Source organism: Lepidothrix coronata, unplaced genomic scaffold (assembly GCF_001604755.1).
Source record: "Lepidothrix coronata isolate B3197 unplaced genomic scaffold, Lepidothrix_coronata-1.0 Scaffold69, whole genome shotgun sequence".
Classification (NCBI taxonomy): domain Eukaryota; kingdom Metazoa; phylum Chordata; class Aves; order Passeriformes; family Pipridae; genus Lepidothrix; species Lepidothrix coronata.
The window spans coordinates 1,929,989-1,950,060 of record NW_016690249.1 but is presented as its reverse complement, the minus strand read 5'-3'; the positions used below and the strand labels follow the sequence as shown (position 1 = coordinate 1,950,060).

At 38.8% G+C, this 20,072-nt stretch overlaps 1 protein-coding gene across 1 annotated transcript in view; it reads right to left on the bottom strand.

Annotated features, from left to right (window-relative positions):
• The window catches only part of B3GLCT (beta 3-glucosyltransferase), a 56,604-nt gene extending 39,546 nt beyond the window's left edge, over nt 1-17,058 (bottom strand). Inside the window, exons 1-4 of the mRNA XM_017818658.1 lie at nt 16,880-17,058; nt 8,752-8,813; nt 6,367-6,406; nt 3,327-3,436 (exon numbers count right to left, since the gene is read on the bottom strand). Of these exons, the coding sequence (XP_017674147.1) occupies nt 3,327-3,436; nt 6,367-6,406; nt 8,752-8,813; nt 16,880-16,970 (303 nt within the window). The 5' untranslated portion in view covers nt 16,971-17,058. The remainder of the gene's footprint in view (nt 1-3,326; nt 3,437-6,366; nt 6,407-8,751; nt 8,814-16,879) is intronic.
• Between the last annotated feature and the right edge of the window lie 3,014 nt (nt 17,059-20,072).

Genomic DNA, 20,072 nt, shown 5'->3' with positions numbered 1-20,072 from the left:
ACTAAACTTTATAGAGTAATCTGAAAATGAGGCCATCTGAAATGCTAAATTAATCCACCAATTTGTTCTCTATTTTGAACAAGAAATCTAAATTACACAAGGTACAGATATGCAAGTTTAGGAAAAAAATTCAACTAGTACAGCAATATTTAGGTGTTCATTGTTTAAATGTGAAATACTGTTTTAAGGGGGAGGATGATGGGACAGAAGAAAGAAAATGACAAAAAAATCTTGTTTCCAGACCTTTCTATTCATAAACCAAAGATGATACATGGATTTTAGTAGTTACTGGTAGTATAATCTGACTTAAGCAATACAGACAGAAAAAAAAGCATTACAAGAGCAACACATAAGAGGTACCCAAAACTTCTGGACAAAGATTTGTGTGGTTTCAGGAGGCCACTGAGAACAGCTGGAACTTCTTCCTCCCTCTCTTTCACCACAGCTCCATGTTCCCTAATTACTCTAATTGCATGAGTCCTTCCATGAGGGATCTCTGTAGGGACTTCACTTCTTTGAGAAAGAGGTGCCAGATGCTCCATCAGCATCTCTGTCCTCACCACAGAGAAGTGTAGGACTTGTCATCTCAGCAAGATACCTTCACACATTCACGTATCAGACTCATGACTTTGCTGTGGAAAGAGTCTTGCTGATCAGTCAAAGACTAGGAGGACCCGAGCCAAGAAGAGTGGCGTACAAGACTAATATCACAGATGACATGACAGTATCTTCCCCAACAGCTCTCATATTGACTGGCATCTGATCCCTGTACGAGAGGGAAAAATAGTGGAAAGCTAAAGGAGAAGGTATGCCAAAGAACCTTGCCAACAAAACCAGTCCACTGTCAGACAAGATAAACTCTTACATCTTAAGGAATAAGCACTTAAGAACTGAGCTAATAAGCATATTCCATGAGGCTACAGGATTTATTTACATTAATAAATTCTTGCAGAAGAAAGGAAAATTGTTGCAAGGAAGGAAACAGAGGGCACACTAACATTTTACAAAAAAAGAAGAAAAAAGGGGGGACTTGATCAAATAAGACTGAGAAATCAAATAATTTAAAGCTTTTGATGTTTTACAACATACCTGTTTTAATTAAAAAAATAAAGTTGATCTAGAGATTGTGGGAAATCTTGCCATAAAGACAATCTATTGAAGACATGGAGATGGATGGGCAGGTCAGAATGTAGCCCAACGCTTCACTTAAATATAATCCATTAAGCCTTGTTAAAACTGCAATATCCAACAATGAATCATCTGATCAGTCTCAGCTGGAAAGCAGCTTCTGTGCAGTGGGAAGCCATTAAAGGAGGGAAAGGAGGAAACAAGGTTTTCATCCTAGAATCTAGAATTTGAGCAAATAATCTGAAAGTTGAAACTACAGGTATATGATGGATTACATTGCATTTATGGCATTAATTTTGAAATGTCTCAAGCAAATTATGTCTATGGATGTTTTATCTAAATATACAGATCAGTTTAAAAACAACTCAGTTGTCGTGAAAAAGCTATTTTCCCACCAAATTTTATAACAACAACATTATTAACTTGCATGTGAATTTTACAGTTAGGTAATGGTTCAGACCTACTCCAAGAACCATTGGGAAATTTTAGCTATAGAGCTTGTTGCAGGTCAAGAAGAAGAATGTGTGCCCATTCATTTGTGGTAAATGCAAATGCAGGATTGCAGAGATCATCTGGCCCTTCTCCATAATTAGTATTATTAGGTCATGCCTCACAGCGACATTAGGAGTTGACCAAAACAGTCAACACATACCAAGTACCTGCTTGCTATGCTCCTTTTTTTTTCCTATACACTGGTGGCTTTCCCCTTTTCTCAGATTTCAGACATGAGATTTTTGGCGTGATATATTTCCACCACTGCTTCTCTCAAGACACTATGACTGCATTTTAACACTTACCTGTTAATATTGGGAAAGCATCCCATTTCAGCATTCCCATAAAGGAATCTCCTTAATTAGGCAATAAATTTTTTAAAAAGCCAGGTCAGTTTCAGGTACAACTCTGATCACAAATAGATTTTATCTCTCTCCCATAAAACATGCCTATATTCCTGCCTCACTGAAACTATCTGTACTTCCACTTATTGATCTTTTCATTACTACTCTGCAACATAAATTACAGCACACAACTAAAATCCTTGGTTTTAACAACTGACACCATAATCACCTCGGCATACATTGTATCTGAACACTTGTCTCAATTCCGAAGAGGACCCCAAAACAGCAGAACTCTGCAGAACAAAGGCTGTTCACATGACTGATTTCATTAAGGGATTAAAAACTGCATTCAGAATGGATTTAATTACAATAGGTTTGATAAGGTTGGATAAATGAAGCCTAAAACATTCAGCAATATGATTTAGGCACTCCAAGACTAAGATACATAAGACAATTTAAATCACACTTCTTTTTCCTTTACAACAAAGAACGTGGAAATGAAAAATAGGTCAACCAACCTCACAGCAAGCTATTTCACATCAGGGGCTGTATGCAAACGGTAATTTTTTTTTATTTTTATTACAAACAAAGAAAATAAAGCATTGTTTAAGTATATTGAACTTTCAATGTAAGTTTCTTAAAAACCTCTACTCTCTAGGCTAAAGCTTTACAAATAAAATTTCAAATTAGAGTGTTAAGTACAACATGCAGCTCCCAGGCCAACAGGTGAAGCACAGCATGCTCAGTCTGCAGTGGAGTGGCAGAGGAACAAGGAATAGTTAGGGAAGGTACTGTATGATGGAGGGACATGGGCAAGAGAGGTCTGCAAGAGTAGTGCTGTAGGAAATAGGGAATCCTGTGCTAGGATTTTAATGTCCACACACATTTTTCATTTACTGCCACAATGTCACAACTGTGCAATGAAATACTGACAAAATCTACATTACAGCACCTTCATTGGCTCTAATAAAATATTCACCTAAAATTATTCTAACTAATACTTAAATTATGTTTTTCACTTCGCAAAGAATGCATCCTTTTTTTGTAAATTTTTTAAATGCTCTACAGTGGTATTAGAAAACTGCATTCTTTAAAGTCTTTTTTATCACTTTTGCATCAAATGCCCTCCAAACAAAACCAACTGTTACACAAAAAGGTTGACAGTTGAAATTAAAAATATTTAGGGATAAATCACGGCCTATAATCAGTACATACCCACTGAAATAGTTTTCTTGTAAGCACACAGAAGACAATTAACAAAAGGAATAAAATGGATTTCAAAAAAGGCACAACAAACCCCAGTATTTTTGGTAAAATGCAGTAACAGCAATACAAGGTGTACTTTATATTATCTCGACATACCTTTCCAAGATCTGCAGCCTGTTTTAAAATATCTCTTTTTAGATCTTCTGCTCTCTTGGAATGAAAAGAATTACTTTGACTCTGGATGACAAATACAATTTCTTTTAATTCTGTAAACGAGAAAATAAGAAGATTTAAGACAAAAGAAGTTATTTTCTGTTTTGCTCCAAAGCCAGTGAGAACCCAGATGTGTGGGGGAATCTATTACACAGCAAGCTACTTCTTCAGCTATAAAAACATTTCATGAAATAATAAAAAGGCATAATTTAACACACACAAAAATCCAAAACTGTCATTTTCAGGATTAACTTATAAAAAGCACGGCATGAGTACAAGATGTGCAGCAGATCTTACATGCCCACAATGAACAGTAGTCACACTAACGAAGTTGCTTTTTCTCCAATACACTGGTACTCCTTATTACTATAGTTAAATGGTGTTAGTCATAGACCAGCATCTCCCCTCACTAGGCAATGCATGAGCATGAAACAGAAAAGATGCTTCTCCAAAAAAGAACTTAAACCCCTACCCAGACACAAACATCAGATGGAGAGGCACACATATGAGAACAGTGAGGTAATACTCTTATCTAATAGTACAGCACTAATATCTCACATGTGTCTTCACAGTGTTTAAAGGTGTTGTAGTTAAGAACTATAAATACGAGAGAAGTGTGATAAATTTACTGGTATATTTAAGAGAAAATAATGAAGAAGATTTGCAAACATTTATGGAATTTTAAAAATGCAAGTAGGTGACAAAGTAGGTAGCCAAATTTTCTTGATGACAGTAGATAGAACAGTCCCTCAACACTTAGAAAACTAAGAGAAGCAGGTAGATATGATCCCATTCAGAAGCAGAAGGTACAGCAGAGGACAACAAAGGATGAGAAGATGAAGGAAAGTGGACAGAGGCCCTTTCTAGAATTCTTAACAAGTTTGATCTATGCTGTATAACTCACTCAAGACCATAACTAAGTATCAATCAATGTCTAAGATGAGAATCACATGATACTGCAGTTACTGTTTGTTTGGCCTGAAAAAGCTGAACTTTACAGATACTATGTAGAAAGTATTCACAAGAGGTAACTCAGAACATAACAACTTGAGACAGTACCAAAAGGAAAGAAATTAATATCCCATGAGATCTGTACACAATGTCAAAAAATGTGGAGAAGGAACAAAGTTCACACCAAAAAAAATTATATGCTAACTTGGTAAATAGAGTAGGATTAATGCAGAAGAGAAGAACAAAGGTGAAGAAAAAACCATCAAAATAAGGAAAGAAATAGTCACAAGGAAAAAGAATAAAACTGAACACTTGAAGAAGGATCACAATAAAAACCAGTGCACTACCACAAACATCTTCACTAAGATTATGAGAAAACTGCAGTGTCCAAGACCTGAGGATCAATTACATTGCTTTGCTCCCCTGAACAGTTACTTGATAATTTAAACCTATGACAGCTCAAACCTGTAGTTCAATGTTTTTCTACTTTTCCCTTATTGTTATTTTCCCTTAATTTATTAGCTTACTCACCAAGACAGACTCTAACATTGTCAAATTGTCTGAGGCTTCTGGTGATATATTGCAGAGATGGCATAAGCACTGGTTTAGATATCAGTTTTAATTTCACATTTTTCCTACACAGTTTAGGAATGAACAGTGTTCATGCTCTGCACCACCAAACAAACTGCTTAAAAAACCCATGCATAATAAAACCTTCTGAATGGCAACTATTTGCTGTCTAGTAAGATCTTTGCTAGATTTCCTGTGCAAAAATTAAAATCACTGCAAAAATCGAAACTACACTTCATTGATGCTAATGACAGTCCAAGGGCTAAATCTACATGCACAACACCAAAAACATCCCCAGAGATAAAAAGCAAACACCACATTTCTTTATGTAATTATTGTTTTAGTATCAGTATGTTTACAGATATGGAAGTATCTGAATTATGCTCAGTTTCATTTACAGTACATTTAACAACAACTGTGATAATCCACAATAGAATACTTTCTAGGAGTAAGATAACACCTACTTTGATATTACTGCTTTAATCCAATGGAAATCGTTTCCTCTGTTATAGGGAGTTTAAAATAGTTGATAAAAAGACATATTCAGTCTATTAAAATGTCAACAGAAAATAGTTATAAACACTTAAACTGTTTCTCAAGTTGAGAAACAGTCTACCAATCAAAACAAAGAATGGAGTCTTTTCAAAGATTAATATCTGTCTCAAAAGCACTAAATCTTCCTGGTATTCAGCTTTAATGTCAGAATGAACTCACAACTACTCAGAACCTAATACAAGAGAGACATAATTAAGCTGGTTCCCTTCAGAACAAGAAGAGCCAAGTCCTGAGGGTTTAGCAGAATGAGAAGTCCAGGGTTACAGTGCAGAGAATGCAAGTCCTTATCTCAGGTTTGTTAACTATTTCCCAGAAGGACACCACACTTGTCTTCAGAAAAGGCAGAACCCTGCAGAATTTTTATTCTCATTATTTATCACACATGTCTATCAGCAAAAAATTTATTTTACCACTATTTTACCTTATAACGTTTGACATGCTTCTTAAATACTTACTTCTAGATATTACAAAGTTATTATGATTTGTTACAAGAAATTTATGATAACCCTAGTTATTACAAGTTCCATGAGAGCCTAGCAGAATGGTAAAACCGAGTTTCATATTAAATTGTTACAAGAACAGCTATGAGGTATCATAAAATTTTATTTTAAAATACAGTGTGCTACAAAAAGCAATTCATGAGTTTCATAGTGGAAGTGCACATGTTCAGAAAAGACTTAACTATAAGAACTGCAAGTGCAGTCAAAGATTCAGAAGTTTCTCTTTGATGAGACTACATGAGCCAAAGGGAAAAAAAAAAAGGTATTTATGAATCAGCAATGAACTAATAATGCTGTTGAGCATTTAGGCACTGTTCACAGAGTCACTTTACGAAGCATAACTGTATTTTGTTTATACTAAAAAGGCAGCCACAAGTGAAAACAAATACAGACTATACAGTACTTACCTCTGCTTATTTTACTGATTGTTCTACTTTTTTCAGGCTTCTAGAAGAAAGGAGGAAAAAAACCCAAGTAAGAATACATACAAACCCTCAAATATTTCTATAGAAAAAACACTGGGAGTCAAAGCATTCATCAGATTATAAATGTAAACATAGAGGTTTTAACTCAAAAACTAGTAAGAAAAATAAAAAGGTTTTCAGCATCAAGAACTGCAACAGATATCCTACATGCTTGCATATTATTACTCAGAAAATATAGTAAGAGAATAAAAAAAAAGTTTTTGCATAACCCAATTTATACCAGAGCTCTTTAAATTAATACTAACAATAACTATTTTTTTTATTTATTATGTATCTCCTGAGCACTAAGTTTGGAATATGGAACTGTACAATGCAAACACACCTGTTCAGTACGTAAAAAAAAAACCCAACACACTCTTATTCATTTCATCCACTATCAAGCTTCTATGGAAACACAGTTCTTAAAGGAAGACTCAGAGGCAATTTATATCAAGACAAATAAATAAATAGGTTGCTGTACCTAAAATGACTTCACTGAAATTTATTCAGGTATCACATAAGTTTGTGATAGTTGGAATTTTACCAGAGTGCTGAGGAAGAGACAACAGTGACACTGCATTTGCATTGTTAACCAGGAAACGAAGACACACACATAAAAATATCTTAAGAACATATTCCATTGCTTCTAAATAACAGAGGTTGGGTGGAACTGTGTTGCTTAAGAGAGACAGGACTGGAGAAAGAGCTCTGCAATTCCTATAAAAATTGTAGGAAGGAAAACAGAGCCTTCATTTAACGCACAACTTCTCCCTGGTGACAGCCCCCCAGTGCTTTGGTATCTCCAAATATAAAATAAAAATCATCTTTACTAATTGCATAAGAATGTTGTAGGATTTACCTTGGTTCAAGTGCTTTAAGACTTTCAGATAGAAATGCCATACAAGACAATTTCTATTTATAGATACTTAGCCCCCTCCCTTTTTTTTAATATCAGATCTATGTAATTCTTTTAGCTCTACTTGCATCAGATGATCTCTCCTTTGTACAGGTTTGACTTTTGCACTGAAATGCATAAGCTCTAACTTCCTTGGTAGCCATCTGTAAAACCTTTTCAAGAATGACTGCATTGCATCCATTTTTATTATCCTTTTTTGCTGACTGGGTCAATAAATTTTAAAAAATTTCTTATAAGACTAAGTTATTTTGGTGACTCTACACAGCACTGTTATTATATCACAAAGTAAGTTAAATTCTAAGCTAACCTATGTCAGAAACAACATAGATTAATTTTCTGTGCAAACAAAAAACTGTGTGCCCTGTGGTACACAGTGGAAAGGCAAGCCATATTTTACAATTACTTTTATTAAAACACAACACAAAACAATTATTGCCTGTTACATTCCTGTTAATGTTACTATTAAAAAAAAAAAAAAGGACGGAAAAAAAAAGATATTTTGGCCTGAAGAATTCTAGGAGGCACCTCTGACTTCAGGGAAGGTTTTGAACCTCTAAAATAGTAGAAAAGTCTTCATAAATTATATCCTATATAAGAATGATAGCATAAACAGCTGGATTGAGATAGTAATGGAATTTAAGAAAGCAATTTATAAGTAATGACAACAGAATGAGATTACCAAGTCTTATAGATATACTGCAGCAGATCAGCAATTTGCAATAGGGATCTTTTTAATTTATGAAAATTACTGTAGATATAGCAACCATCATCAAAACCACATATTATTTAGAAACGCATACCTCTGACTATACTTCTATTGCATTTGATATGAGATCACTGATCTAAATGGCAGTTATAGATTCTAACTCCATTCATTCCAGTACTTTTATTTTCTTCCCTTAAATTTCTTTTATACACACACAAATATCTGTTACAAATATAGACAATAACAAAACGGCAGAGAGAGGCCTGTTAAAGGACATACATGCATACATATCTAACACCCATTATGCTATTTAAAGCTCGGGATAGCTCTGACCATCAGTTCTTCTAATCTGTTAATTTGAAATTTCATATGCAGGCTTTACTTGAGCTGTGACTTGAGTAGTAATATGCAATAATGCTAATTTAGCAGAGAGGCAGCCATTTCCCTCTCAAGGTATTGCATAACAAAACCAAAAAGAAAGGATAACCTGTCTCTGAAACAATAAAGATTATATGCTCAAAAACTTTTCTCAAAAGGAACAACACCAACAACTTATCTCTTATACGCCACACTGAACAGAAAGACATGATACGAGTACCACTAATGTCAGTGATCAAAATAATCAATGTCACAGATATTAGGCTTTCTGCTCTGGACTCTTCTAGCTTATTTTATAATGTCTGCTCTAGCAGTTAAAATTTATTACCTGCAGCACTGACAGTTCAGTCTCATCTTCTGCACCTTCAGGAACTACACTTACAGCAAAAGCTGAAAGAAAAAGCAGACTTTTTTCATATTATAGGAGCTCTCTTTCACAACTGACAAAGTTCTGCAGCAAAAAAAAAAAAACCAAACAACAAAACCCATGCCAACATTAGGTATATTTTTCACATTGAATGATACCATATTAGTAATAATCTTTGTGAACATGAGACAGTCTGTTGTCATGGAATTTATACATTTGCTGCCTGAGAATTCCCATACTATTGCTGAAAAAAAAAATCACTTTTTGATGTGAAGCCAATTCATCTTGCCTTCAAGGCAAATAAATCCCTTCAGAAAAAAAATCTGTTCAATCCAGTAGTTCACTTGGTAAAAGCATAATGTGCTACCACATGGGAGACCGGCAGTCCACTCCGTCTTTAGGTAAAGTTTGGATTACCAAAGCTTCACGTGTAGCCACAGAAACTGTCAGCAGCTGACAGAAATTTCTATCAAACGTGAAGATGGCTATCATAGGCTTTGAACGCCATCTTTGAACAACAGTCAAACTTGTTAATGTATGAGGCCCAAATAAATGTTTACAAAAAGAATAGAGAACCCACAGAGGTAATCTGCACAGACCTGACATTATCCTAAACCCTTTATAGTGACACCACCCTATGCATACACTTCTAGTTTTTATCAGAAAAAGAATTGTAAAAAGGATTCTGGCGCTTGGGGTTTTTTTCTTGTTGAGGTAGTCAATCAATTTGTCTCAGCTTGCTCATTTGTAAAAGTAGTACCATTTAACATAAGAAAGCCCTGCTAAGACTCTTTGTAAGAAATTTTTTTCTCAAATGTACTAAAGAGATGCAAATGAAAGAAAATTGTTATAATTTGGAAGGAATTCAAGATACTATTCATCATGGTCAGATCGAAGGTTTTCTTAAAAACTGGGATGGAAAGTAGATCCAAGTGGATTGTTTAAAGCAAATTTAAATTATTTATTGCTTGAAATTGATTTCAAAGTGAATTGCTAACTGCTGTCATTCCTTTGACACACTAGAAACCTAGAATATAGCAAAGCAAGACAACATTGTCCAAAGTCTGTGGTGCTCCATCTCCCATTACCTACATCCCTATGCTCCTTTAGTGGAGATCAAATTTCATCAAGTGTCTAGGAGTTGAAGTTCACAATGACATCTCTGGTCATGATTAACTTGAATCTCAAATCACAGCACTACATCCAGACATCCCAAAAATCATTCTAACACAATAGACTCATGCTGATCATAGACACATTTCCATACGGTCTTTAGCCAGGAAGAATAAAACAGAGTATGAGTGTACCCCAAAGTTGTCCTCAAGTAAATGTTTTACACTTCTAGTATGAAAGTACACTGAAAATGCCTCAATCTGCCTATTATATCCCTTGCTGACAGCATGTTCTGATCATTTTCCTCCTTCTCTCCCAACATAACAGTACTTACAAATTCAGACAAGGAATCCTTTCCCCTGAACAAACCAGATCCACACCTTCTACTTTATACAATCCTAATTACCAGAGCAACAAAAAACACACTCATTCTGGGAAATGTATTAATTATGTAGTATTAACCTGAAAAAGTATCACCTCATAAATTCGGCTTATTCACAAAACTGACTACAAGCATAAATTTCATCACTTCCAGTTTTTAATATGCACCTAAGGAATGACATTTGAAACCTGAAACAACTGTGATTGACAAGAGATGATGTGTCTGTCACTGTAGCAGATTCAATAACCGATGCCACATTGCTTCTAAGCTTTATAAAATATTAATGCACATGAAACAAATCAAACAATAATCAGATCACCTGGAAAAAAAAAAACAACCAACCTATTTCACACTTTGAGAGCACAGATAAAGCTCTTCAGGGAAATACTTACACAACCTAGTTCACCTTGGTATGAAGTACACAGAATTGTTGAGGTTGAAAATCCCTAATGGTCATCTAGTTCAACCCCCCAAAGCTGGATCCTCAGGACCTTGTCTAGTCAGGTTTTGAGTGTTTCCTAGGACAGAGACTCCATAAAGTCTCTGAGCAAACTCTTCAAGTGCTCGATCACATTTGGAGTAAAAAAAAAAAAAAAAAAAAGAGAAAAACAAAAAAACCAAACAAAAAAGCATTTATGTTCAAATGGAATTTCCTGTATTTCAGTTTGTGCAAACTACCTCATGTCCTGTTAAGTGCCAGAATCTGCTCCCCATCAGGTATATACAGGTGTTGGTATGATCCTCCCTGAACTTCTCTTCTCCAGTCTAAACAGCCCCACCTCCTTCAGCCTCTCCTTATCTGTAAGGTGTTCCAATCAATTAATACTCTTCATGATCCTTTGCTGGACTCACTCCAGTGCATCCATCTCTATCTTGTACTGGAGAGCCCAGACCTGGACACAGCACCCCAGACGTATCTCACCAGTGCTGAGCAGACAGGAAGGATCACCTTCCTTGCCCTGCTGCCAACGCTTTCTCTAGTGTAGCCCAGGGTGCTGCTGGCCATCTTTGCCACAGTAGCACACTGCTAGTTCATGATCAGTTTTGTGCAAACCAGGACTCTCAGGTCCTTCTCTGCAAAGCTGTTTTCCAGACAATGTGCCCCCAGTGTGCAATGGTGCATGGGGTGCCTCCTTGTCAGAGGCAGGACTTGGTATTTCCCTGCACTGAACTCAGTGTCTTGAGCTTCCTGTTTGACCACTTCTCCAGGCCGCTGAGGTCCCTCTGAATAGCAGCTCAACCAGCTTGTGCATCAATCCCTCCTACCCATTTTGTATATTCTGCAAATTTGCTGAGGGTGCACTTTATCCCATTGTCAATGTCACTAATGAAGAGGTGGAGCCACCATGCTACTGATGAGAGTTCATGAGCCCAGCAAGTCAGACAGCTTTCTATCCACCTCACTGTCCACGTATACAGTCCACACTTCATCAGATTGTATGTGACATTATAGGAGACAGCACTGAACTCAAACTCCCTGCTAAACTTGGGATAACAATATGCACTGCTTTCCCCACATTCACGAAGGCAGTCATCTTATCACAGAAGTCTTTTAGGATGGTTAAGCATGATCGCCCATTCATAAAAATAGTGACTTCTCCCAGTCACCCTCTTGTCCTTTCTTATTTGGCAATGACATCCAGGATTATTTGCTACACCACCTTTCTAGGGACTGGGATAACACCAGCCCACTTACGGTTTCCCCAGATTCTCTTCCTTGCCCTCCTTGAAGATAGGGCTGATATTTTCTTTCTTCTAGTCTTGAGCAATCTCCCCAGTCACCATGACCCTTCAAAGATTATCAAAAGTAGCCTGCACTGAGATCATCAAACTCTAACAGCACTTGTGTGTGCCTCCCATCAAGTCCTGTGGACTTCTGTATGTCCTGTTTGTTTAAACGTTCCCTAAACTGGTCCTCCTCCAGTGAAAGTAACTCCTTCTTGCCCCAGACCTTCCCATGAGTTTCAGGGGCCTGGGATTGCTGAAGGTGGGTCTTCATAGTACAGATCAAGGCAAAGAAGGTTCTGAGTTCCTCACCCACTTCCCTGTCCTTCTTTTAACCAAGTCCCTCTCCCACTGAGAAGTAGGCCCACATTTTCCCTAGTCTCCCTTTTGCTGATACACCTGTAGAAGCCCATTATCTTGCCTTTCACAAGTAGAATTCCTCACTAGATTCAGCTCCAAGTGGGCTCTGGCTTTCGTAATGACATACCTGCACTCTTAGACAGCGTCTCTGTATTTCCACCTCTTGAGTGCTTCTTTTTTATGACTGAGTTTTGCCAGGAGCTTTTTGTTCATGCATGTGGGCCTCCTGCCATCTTTACTTGCCTTCCTGCATGTGGGGATGGATCATTCTCGAGCTTGTAGGAGATGAACACTGAAAATCAGCCAACTCTCTTTGACCACCTCCCATATCAATCCTTCTTTATTTTTGAGGACAACAGCTGAAAATGACTTTTGTTGCAGCTGCCCTGACACACAATGCAACTTCAACATGCAGACATGTAATTTATTCAACAACCAATACCTGTAATGAACGCTAAAATCTCCCTCTACACCATTATTCTTATCCCCTGTGATTGCAGAACTGCAGCGTCCACTTCTTTTCCAACAAATAAACACCTTAAAATTACTTGATATCCTTTACATTAAATATATCAGGAAAATTTTTTCCAGCTAATACATTTTAATAAGAACTGTACAGACTACTTTTAAACTACTGAAGAACCATTCAAAAAACAGACTAGTAGACCCCTGAAGACACTACAAAAAAGCTTCAAGAGTCTTCACCCAGTAATCAAGCTTTTCACTCACACAGATTGTATAAATTTATCTTAGCAACACTCTACTACCTTATTAGCAAATCTGTTATGCACATATATTTGATACAAATAAAGCAGTCTTCAGGAGTAAACTGGCGCCAAGACTGTTCTGGCTAAGCAACCCAATCTCTCAGCCTGGAAATAAATATCCTCTTCTAAGGATTTACTGGGAAAAGGGTGGCAGAAGAACATGGTAAATTTAGCTGGCCTACAACATATCAACAAAGGGACCACAGTGTAGGTAGAAAATACAGTGCCTGTGCACAAGTGGACATCTCCAAGGTTAATTCATCCACCTGCAATTCAATCCCAAGAGGTTTCTGAAAAAGGTGTGCCCAGGAGTGGACCACTGACAGAAAAATTCTACGTACACATGCAGCTCATGACCAGGTCAGTTGTACGACACAGGTAGAAACCATAAACTCTCTGTGGCAAGGATATCTTTTTGTTGTGTGCAAAGTACACAGGCACAAAGAAGGATGACCTCTCTCTAGGAGCTATCAGATGCTACCATAACAGAACAGTAACTTTTCACACACAAACATCATTATTAATTCGGACATACTTCTTTCAGCGTAACTCCCTAAAATACAGATCAATCTCTAGAGCTAGAGGAACCTTTGCTAAATCCAGAATTTCCTCTAATCCCTTTGCATTTTCTGATACAATGCAAGCATACCTCAGGTGGACCGCTGCCTTGCCACAGAGCACAGAGAAAATATAACAAAAGAAGAAACTTATTAGATAGTAAAAGTTCAAGCTGTGTAGGGACCACAGTAACCAAAAGGCCTAGGTGATTAACTGCACAATTTCTCACAAACAAAGCAGAAAAAAACCACAGGCAAGCCAGCAAGGCGCCATCTTAAATCCAACCCATAATTTTGTATTTGTCACTTCATTATTTAATGTACTGTGTATTCTGAAGTTTAATACACTTCGTGCATTAAAATCATGTCCTTTGGCATAAGCAGATCATGTCAATTGCTAGTCTTCTCCTACTTTTGCCTAGATGTCCGAGAACTGAGGATAAGAAAAGGAAAGAAATTTTGGAAAGACTTTAAAGCTCTTTATTATCATCAATCTTATCTTTATTTCTTTTGAGAACAGGACTAAAACATTTTTGGATCCACTCAAAGCCTGGAAATGTAATCTGAAAATGTAATGGAAGCAGCTTCAGTTACTAATTATTTTTGTCAAGTGTTCCATTATTTCCATTAAAATTTTGATGAGAAGACTTGCTTATAACACTAGAAAGTAAAACTCAATCCTTTATTTTCATTGTGCAGCAGCTGAACCACAGGAATATGTGCCAGCAAACCATTAGAAAAATTAATGTAAATACTGTAGTATTAAAATACACTGTATGAATATATATAATGATATAATACCACATTTTAAACATAGAAGCAATTCTTTCTTCAGTACTACCCTTTCAAGCATAAACAACTTCCAAACATTTGCAATTATATGTCCTTGAAGTACAAAGGATGGTAAAAACTGAGGAGTTAACTCTTTTTCTTTCACAGACAAATCTATCTGAGACAGAAAGGCAACACCTCTTGCTATCTTACTCTTTTACAGTTTGATTTTACAGACTGATCCCAAAGTCATTCCAGCCACCTCACTGGACTCTGGATCAGTTTAAATGAGCTACAAGAAACTTACAATTCTATGACAATGTATGACAAAACCATGACTAATAATAACCACTTCAAATAATGAAGCCACTGATTACGTTGCACATAGTAGACAAAACATTTAAAATAGAATTTCTTTATACTTCTAATAATAATTTAACGAAAGGCCTATTTTTGTTTTGTTTGGGGGTTGTTTGTGTTTCTTCCCCCTCCCAAGTTTTCAAAGAACATAAGATTCTATGGATTGACACGATTCCACAGAAAATCTGCACTGATGCTGTCAGTCAGAGATGTTCCATGAGCACTAGCAAGCAACATAAATTAGTTTCATGTATTTACATGCAAGTTTTTATAATATTTCTTCATTGTTGCTACTCTATCAGCATCAAAGACACTGGTCTAGCCAGATAAGAATGATTACGGATTTATCAACACAAAATGGGAAGAGAGAAGGATGAAAGAGGAAGAAGAAGGGGTGATGCAAGCAAATTTACAGCATCTGAAGCTTTTCGTAAACTAAAAGCATCTAATTACATTTCCTTACACATATGGGAAGAGGGCATCTAAACCACAGAAACGTCTAAATGAGTGCTGTGTACACCAGTATCTTTATAAAAGGCAAGCAAAGAAAAACAATAGAAGAAAAAGCATCATCATTATCCCTTCTGATTGTCTAGAAGTTAGACCATACAAAATCATCTGAATACATTTTCCCATTCCGTAAGCTGCCACCTGCAAGCTGCAATTTATGAAATTACTTAACTACCTACAGACGTTTGCTTCTGTGAAAGGCAATCCAAATTATATGGTTTCCAAGAACAAAGCTGATTGTTTCGCAAACTTACTATCCAGGCCATCTCAAAAGCATGGGTTATTTAGGAAAGATGGACTCTTTAATGTAAAAGGATATTCTAAAAAAAAAAAAAAAGAAAACCATGATACCACAATAAGCTTCTGGTGAGCAAATTCCACACAAGCATTAATCAAGACCTATTAAACAAGAACACAAGTATTTCCATTTCTGCCTTCTAGTTGCATGTGAGTATGTACAATAAATACACATACACACAGAGGACAAACTGAAGCTGCTATTCTCTGACTGTTATTACAATCTGTTTGAGGTTATCAAGTGCTACAGTACCTTGCTGAAGCACTAGAGCAAAACTACTCATCCCGGAAAAAATGAAATGCAGCTTTAGAAAGAGCTGTAGAGTATGAGGATTCCTCCAAAAACCAAGTTGTGTCAGTGAAAGGAAAAGTGTTTTGCAAAAGAAAAACCAAAATATCAGTTTTACTTTGCTGAAAATGGGATTTATTAGTACCGGATTTCCCCTGCATGATTTTGGTGCACAAGACATAGCGGGAGAGGAGAAACAAATCCAAAGGCTTACAACAAACTGACAGGTCTACGCTGACAGAGATGGAAACATTCACGAACCGAAAGAATAAGGAACAAAACAGATATAAACATTTATTTCCATCTCTTACACTCATAGCAGCAGCTCCCAACTCCAGGAGCCTGCAGCAACCCAACCGCAACCCATACTAGTATTCCTTCTCCTTTAATCTTCTCCCACCTCACTAGACACATTACAAACGTCTCTAAAACACCGCAGCATTTTGCTTTCCTCTCGGATGGCATTTTAACCGGGCAGTTTTACCTTCCCATCTGCCCCCGGCAAAGCGCCCCTGTCAGCGCGGCGCTGCTCCAACACGAGCACAACTCCGCGCTGGGTTCACCCGGCTGCTCCACGAAGATGTTCCCGACCAGAGGGCCGGTTCCCCGGTGCGGGCTGCCCCTGCCCGCACCGCCCCATGCCCTGCACACCGCCCCGAGGGCGGGAGGCGCTCCCGGCGGTTCCCCTGGAGCCGGGGCCGCGCAGGAACCCCGCGCTGCCCGGCCGCACTCCAGCCAGGCTTCCTAACAAACTTCGGGGGAAGGGACACCTTCGCTCTCCCGCCCGCTTCCCCCCGCGGGGCGGGACGGAGCGGGGAGGCAGCGGCTTCGGCGCCCCTCCAGGCTCTCCAGCGCTCCGTGCCCTCCTCCCGCTCATCACCTCCGCGGAGGGGCCGAGCGTCCCGGGTCTCCTCCCTTCACCTCGCCATGGCGTCCCGGCCCGGCCCCCGCCACTCACCCCGGGTGCGGAGCGGCGGGAGAAGGAAGAAGAGGTGGGCGCAGGCAGTAAAGAGGAGCCAGAGGCTGCAGCAGCCCGGCTCCCGAGACATCCTGCCGGGGGCCGATGAGCCGCGGGACACGGAGCGCCCGCCTGCCCGCCTCTGCCGCAGGAGCGCCGGCGAGCGGCCTCTGGCTGGTGGCGGTGCCGCCGCCAGCCAGCCCTCCTCCTTCTTCTCCTCCCTTTCCCTTCCCTCCTCCCCTTCCCTCCTCCCTGGCAGGACCGGCCACTAGCGCCGGCAGGAGCGGGAGGCGGAGCGGGGGCCGCGGCGCCCTCTGGCGGGCGGCAGCGGCACAAGCGGCGCCCTGCGGCCCCGCGCTGCCGGCCCTCAGCGCTGCCGGCCCTCAGCTCTCCCGCCCGCCGGCCCTCAGCTCCACGGGGCGCTCGGCGCTCCTAGGGATTAAATATCTAGCCCAGTTAATAATAATAAATAATTAAATAATCCCAGGGAGCACAGCTCCTCTTAGTCATTAACTCTCCTTAACCACCCATTGGAATGGGCTGCCCAGGGAGGTGGTGGAGTCACTGTCTCTGGAGGTGTTTGAGGAAAGACTGGATGTGGCACTTAGTGCCATGGTTTTGTTGACGTGGTGGTGTTCGGTCATAGGCTGGACTCGATGATCTCAGAGGCCTTTTCCAGCCTGAATTGATTCGGTGATTCTGTGAAATGTTACCCAACACTCTTGACAGGAATCTGGTCTACCCTAAAAAGTGGCCTAATTCATCTCTGAAACAATCTCACAAACTCTTACCCAAGAGAGCATGTGGCACCTTCAGACAGCCTTTCCTAACTACCTGTGTGACCAGAAGTGGGGACACGGTTAGCAACAGGGAGTATAGGCATGTGACCCTGGGCACAGCCTTGGCATTGGAGACTCGACAGCTGCCAATGCCTCAGCCATATTTGGTCAAAGAAATGCAGACATGGAGCCACATAAAGCTGGTTTTAGGGGTAAAGCAGATTCATTTATGCATATCTAACGTGCATAAATGTCAGTGTGGACATCATGGACAGTAAATTTGGCTCTAACAGAGCTGCAGACCAATGAAGAAATATCAAGAGTGTAAAACCTTGTTAGCAAATATGAATTCTGGAGCAAGGAAGAAGAAATCATCTGCAGGAATGTCAGATTTGTCCCAGTGAGGCACTCTACACTCTGACAACTTGCTATTACACTTCCTATACATCCCAGAATGAAACTGCTTGCCTTCAGACCCAGGGAAGCCACAGAAAGACAAGCAGTAATAGGAGTAGAAACCCAGCAGTGTGTCTAAAATTTTCACTGCACTGTTATTCTTTCTTTTTCTGTAGCAGTTAGATCTGTTTTAATAATTATTAGAATTTTCACATTTCAACTATAGTAACAAGAAATGAGAAATTCTTGGTGTATAACATATAAGGCCTGCTTCCTCTTTGCCTTAAACATGACTCTGAGTGTTACCTGGTGACCCTAGGTAATGATTCCTTACATGCTGGGTACAGTGAATTCCAGCCAAGTCTATATGAACACTTTTCCCATCAAATACTTTCCACACAGAACCCTCCTACCAACCCAACCATTCAGTATGCACTGATCTCACTGGACACAAATGGTCCAATGTCCAGGTCAGCCATAAACTATTTTTAATCCCATAAGGCCAACAGCATGGGACCCAAACTTGGACCTTTCTTCAAAACTCTGCTGCTTTTAGATCTACGGCATTATTTTCCTGACAGATAAAGTGGTTAAAATAAAGCACCTTAAGTATGCAAGAGAGATGATTGTGAAGGTGAATGGAAACCTTTTCACAGTGATAAACACTCACTCCCACTGCAAGTTCAGGCGAGCACATCTATATCACAGTAACTTGGTTGTAGACCTCACACTTTCCTTTAAAACTATCTCAATAGAAATGTGTTAGCCAGACTTGCTTGGAGTATTCAACTTGCTTTATGTATTTGCTACACACACCTGATATTGCAGGTGGTTGAGAGAGGGAAAACGAAGCACAAGTGTAAGCAACCACAGCTTGTTATTTGCCTTACAGAACAACTGCTTGTTGTCGACATTCCAACTCACTAAATAAGTTACTGGCCTCAAGAAAAATAATTCTGATGCAAATGAAGTAGAAACTTTCATACTATAAGTCTCTTTCTGATTTTATGTGCATGCTCATTTCCAGGAAAAAAAGAGAAATGTTAAGTTATCCTTCCATTTATAGAACTATAACAATATAAAAGATATGAAACCTTCTACTTAACATGTATATCTGCATTTGCTTGGTTTTCCTTCTAAATTTCAGCACTGTTTCCTGCCCTTTCTGCCATTTTTGTGTTTTGTGCTGGTTTCCATAGGTATTTAGGTCACAAAGCTCATGCCCACAACAGCGGGGCTAAACATAAGACTTTTCACTTCCAAAATGTTTTAAGATATACCCATGTTCAAACATTTCCCCACACAGCAAGTCTGTAAGAAAAAAAAAAAAAACCCAACTTTTTGCTGAGACATAATAAATATTTTGGCTTCTCACAAATATAAGAAAAATTTCATGGTAACAACCCCCAAGATATACGGAACTCTGCCATGAAACCTAATGTTCTAAGATTGCTAAGAAAAATAGCACTGAAGTGTTTTAAATCTTATATTCAGGGCTGGGACGATGAAGCAGGAAATAAAAATTTTTCTGGAATTCTGCTCCACATACAAACTCAGGTTGTGTTTGTTTGTTGTTCTAACTACCCCATTGAGAATTTCCAGCTCGGAAAGGATGAAAATAATGAACTTTCTGGTGAGGAACACAGAGGTTTAGAACACCGCCAATCCTCCTTTCCTTATAGTATTACATATCTCTTACATTCATAAATAATACAAATGTAGCACTGTTGCTATCTCACTTCTCAGATTAAAAAGAGGAGCTGCAAATATGAAATAATCCTCTCATATATATATATATAAATATATGTATGGAAAGTTATGCATATCAAATGCAAAGGCTGGTGTGTGATTTAAGGGTGCCCTTTTGTACAGGCACTGCAGCGGTGTCTTACTCTGGTGGCTCTGTTCCTGTAGAAGGACTATAATATGGGAAAAGACAGAAATTACGAACAAGATACAACAGCAGTTACTGAGTTAGAGAACTTGACTGCAACTACTTAGTTATATCAACCATTTGA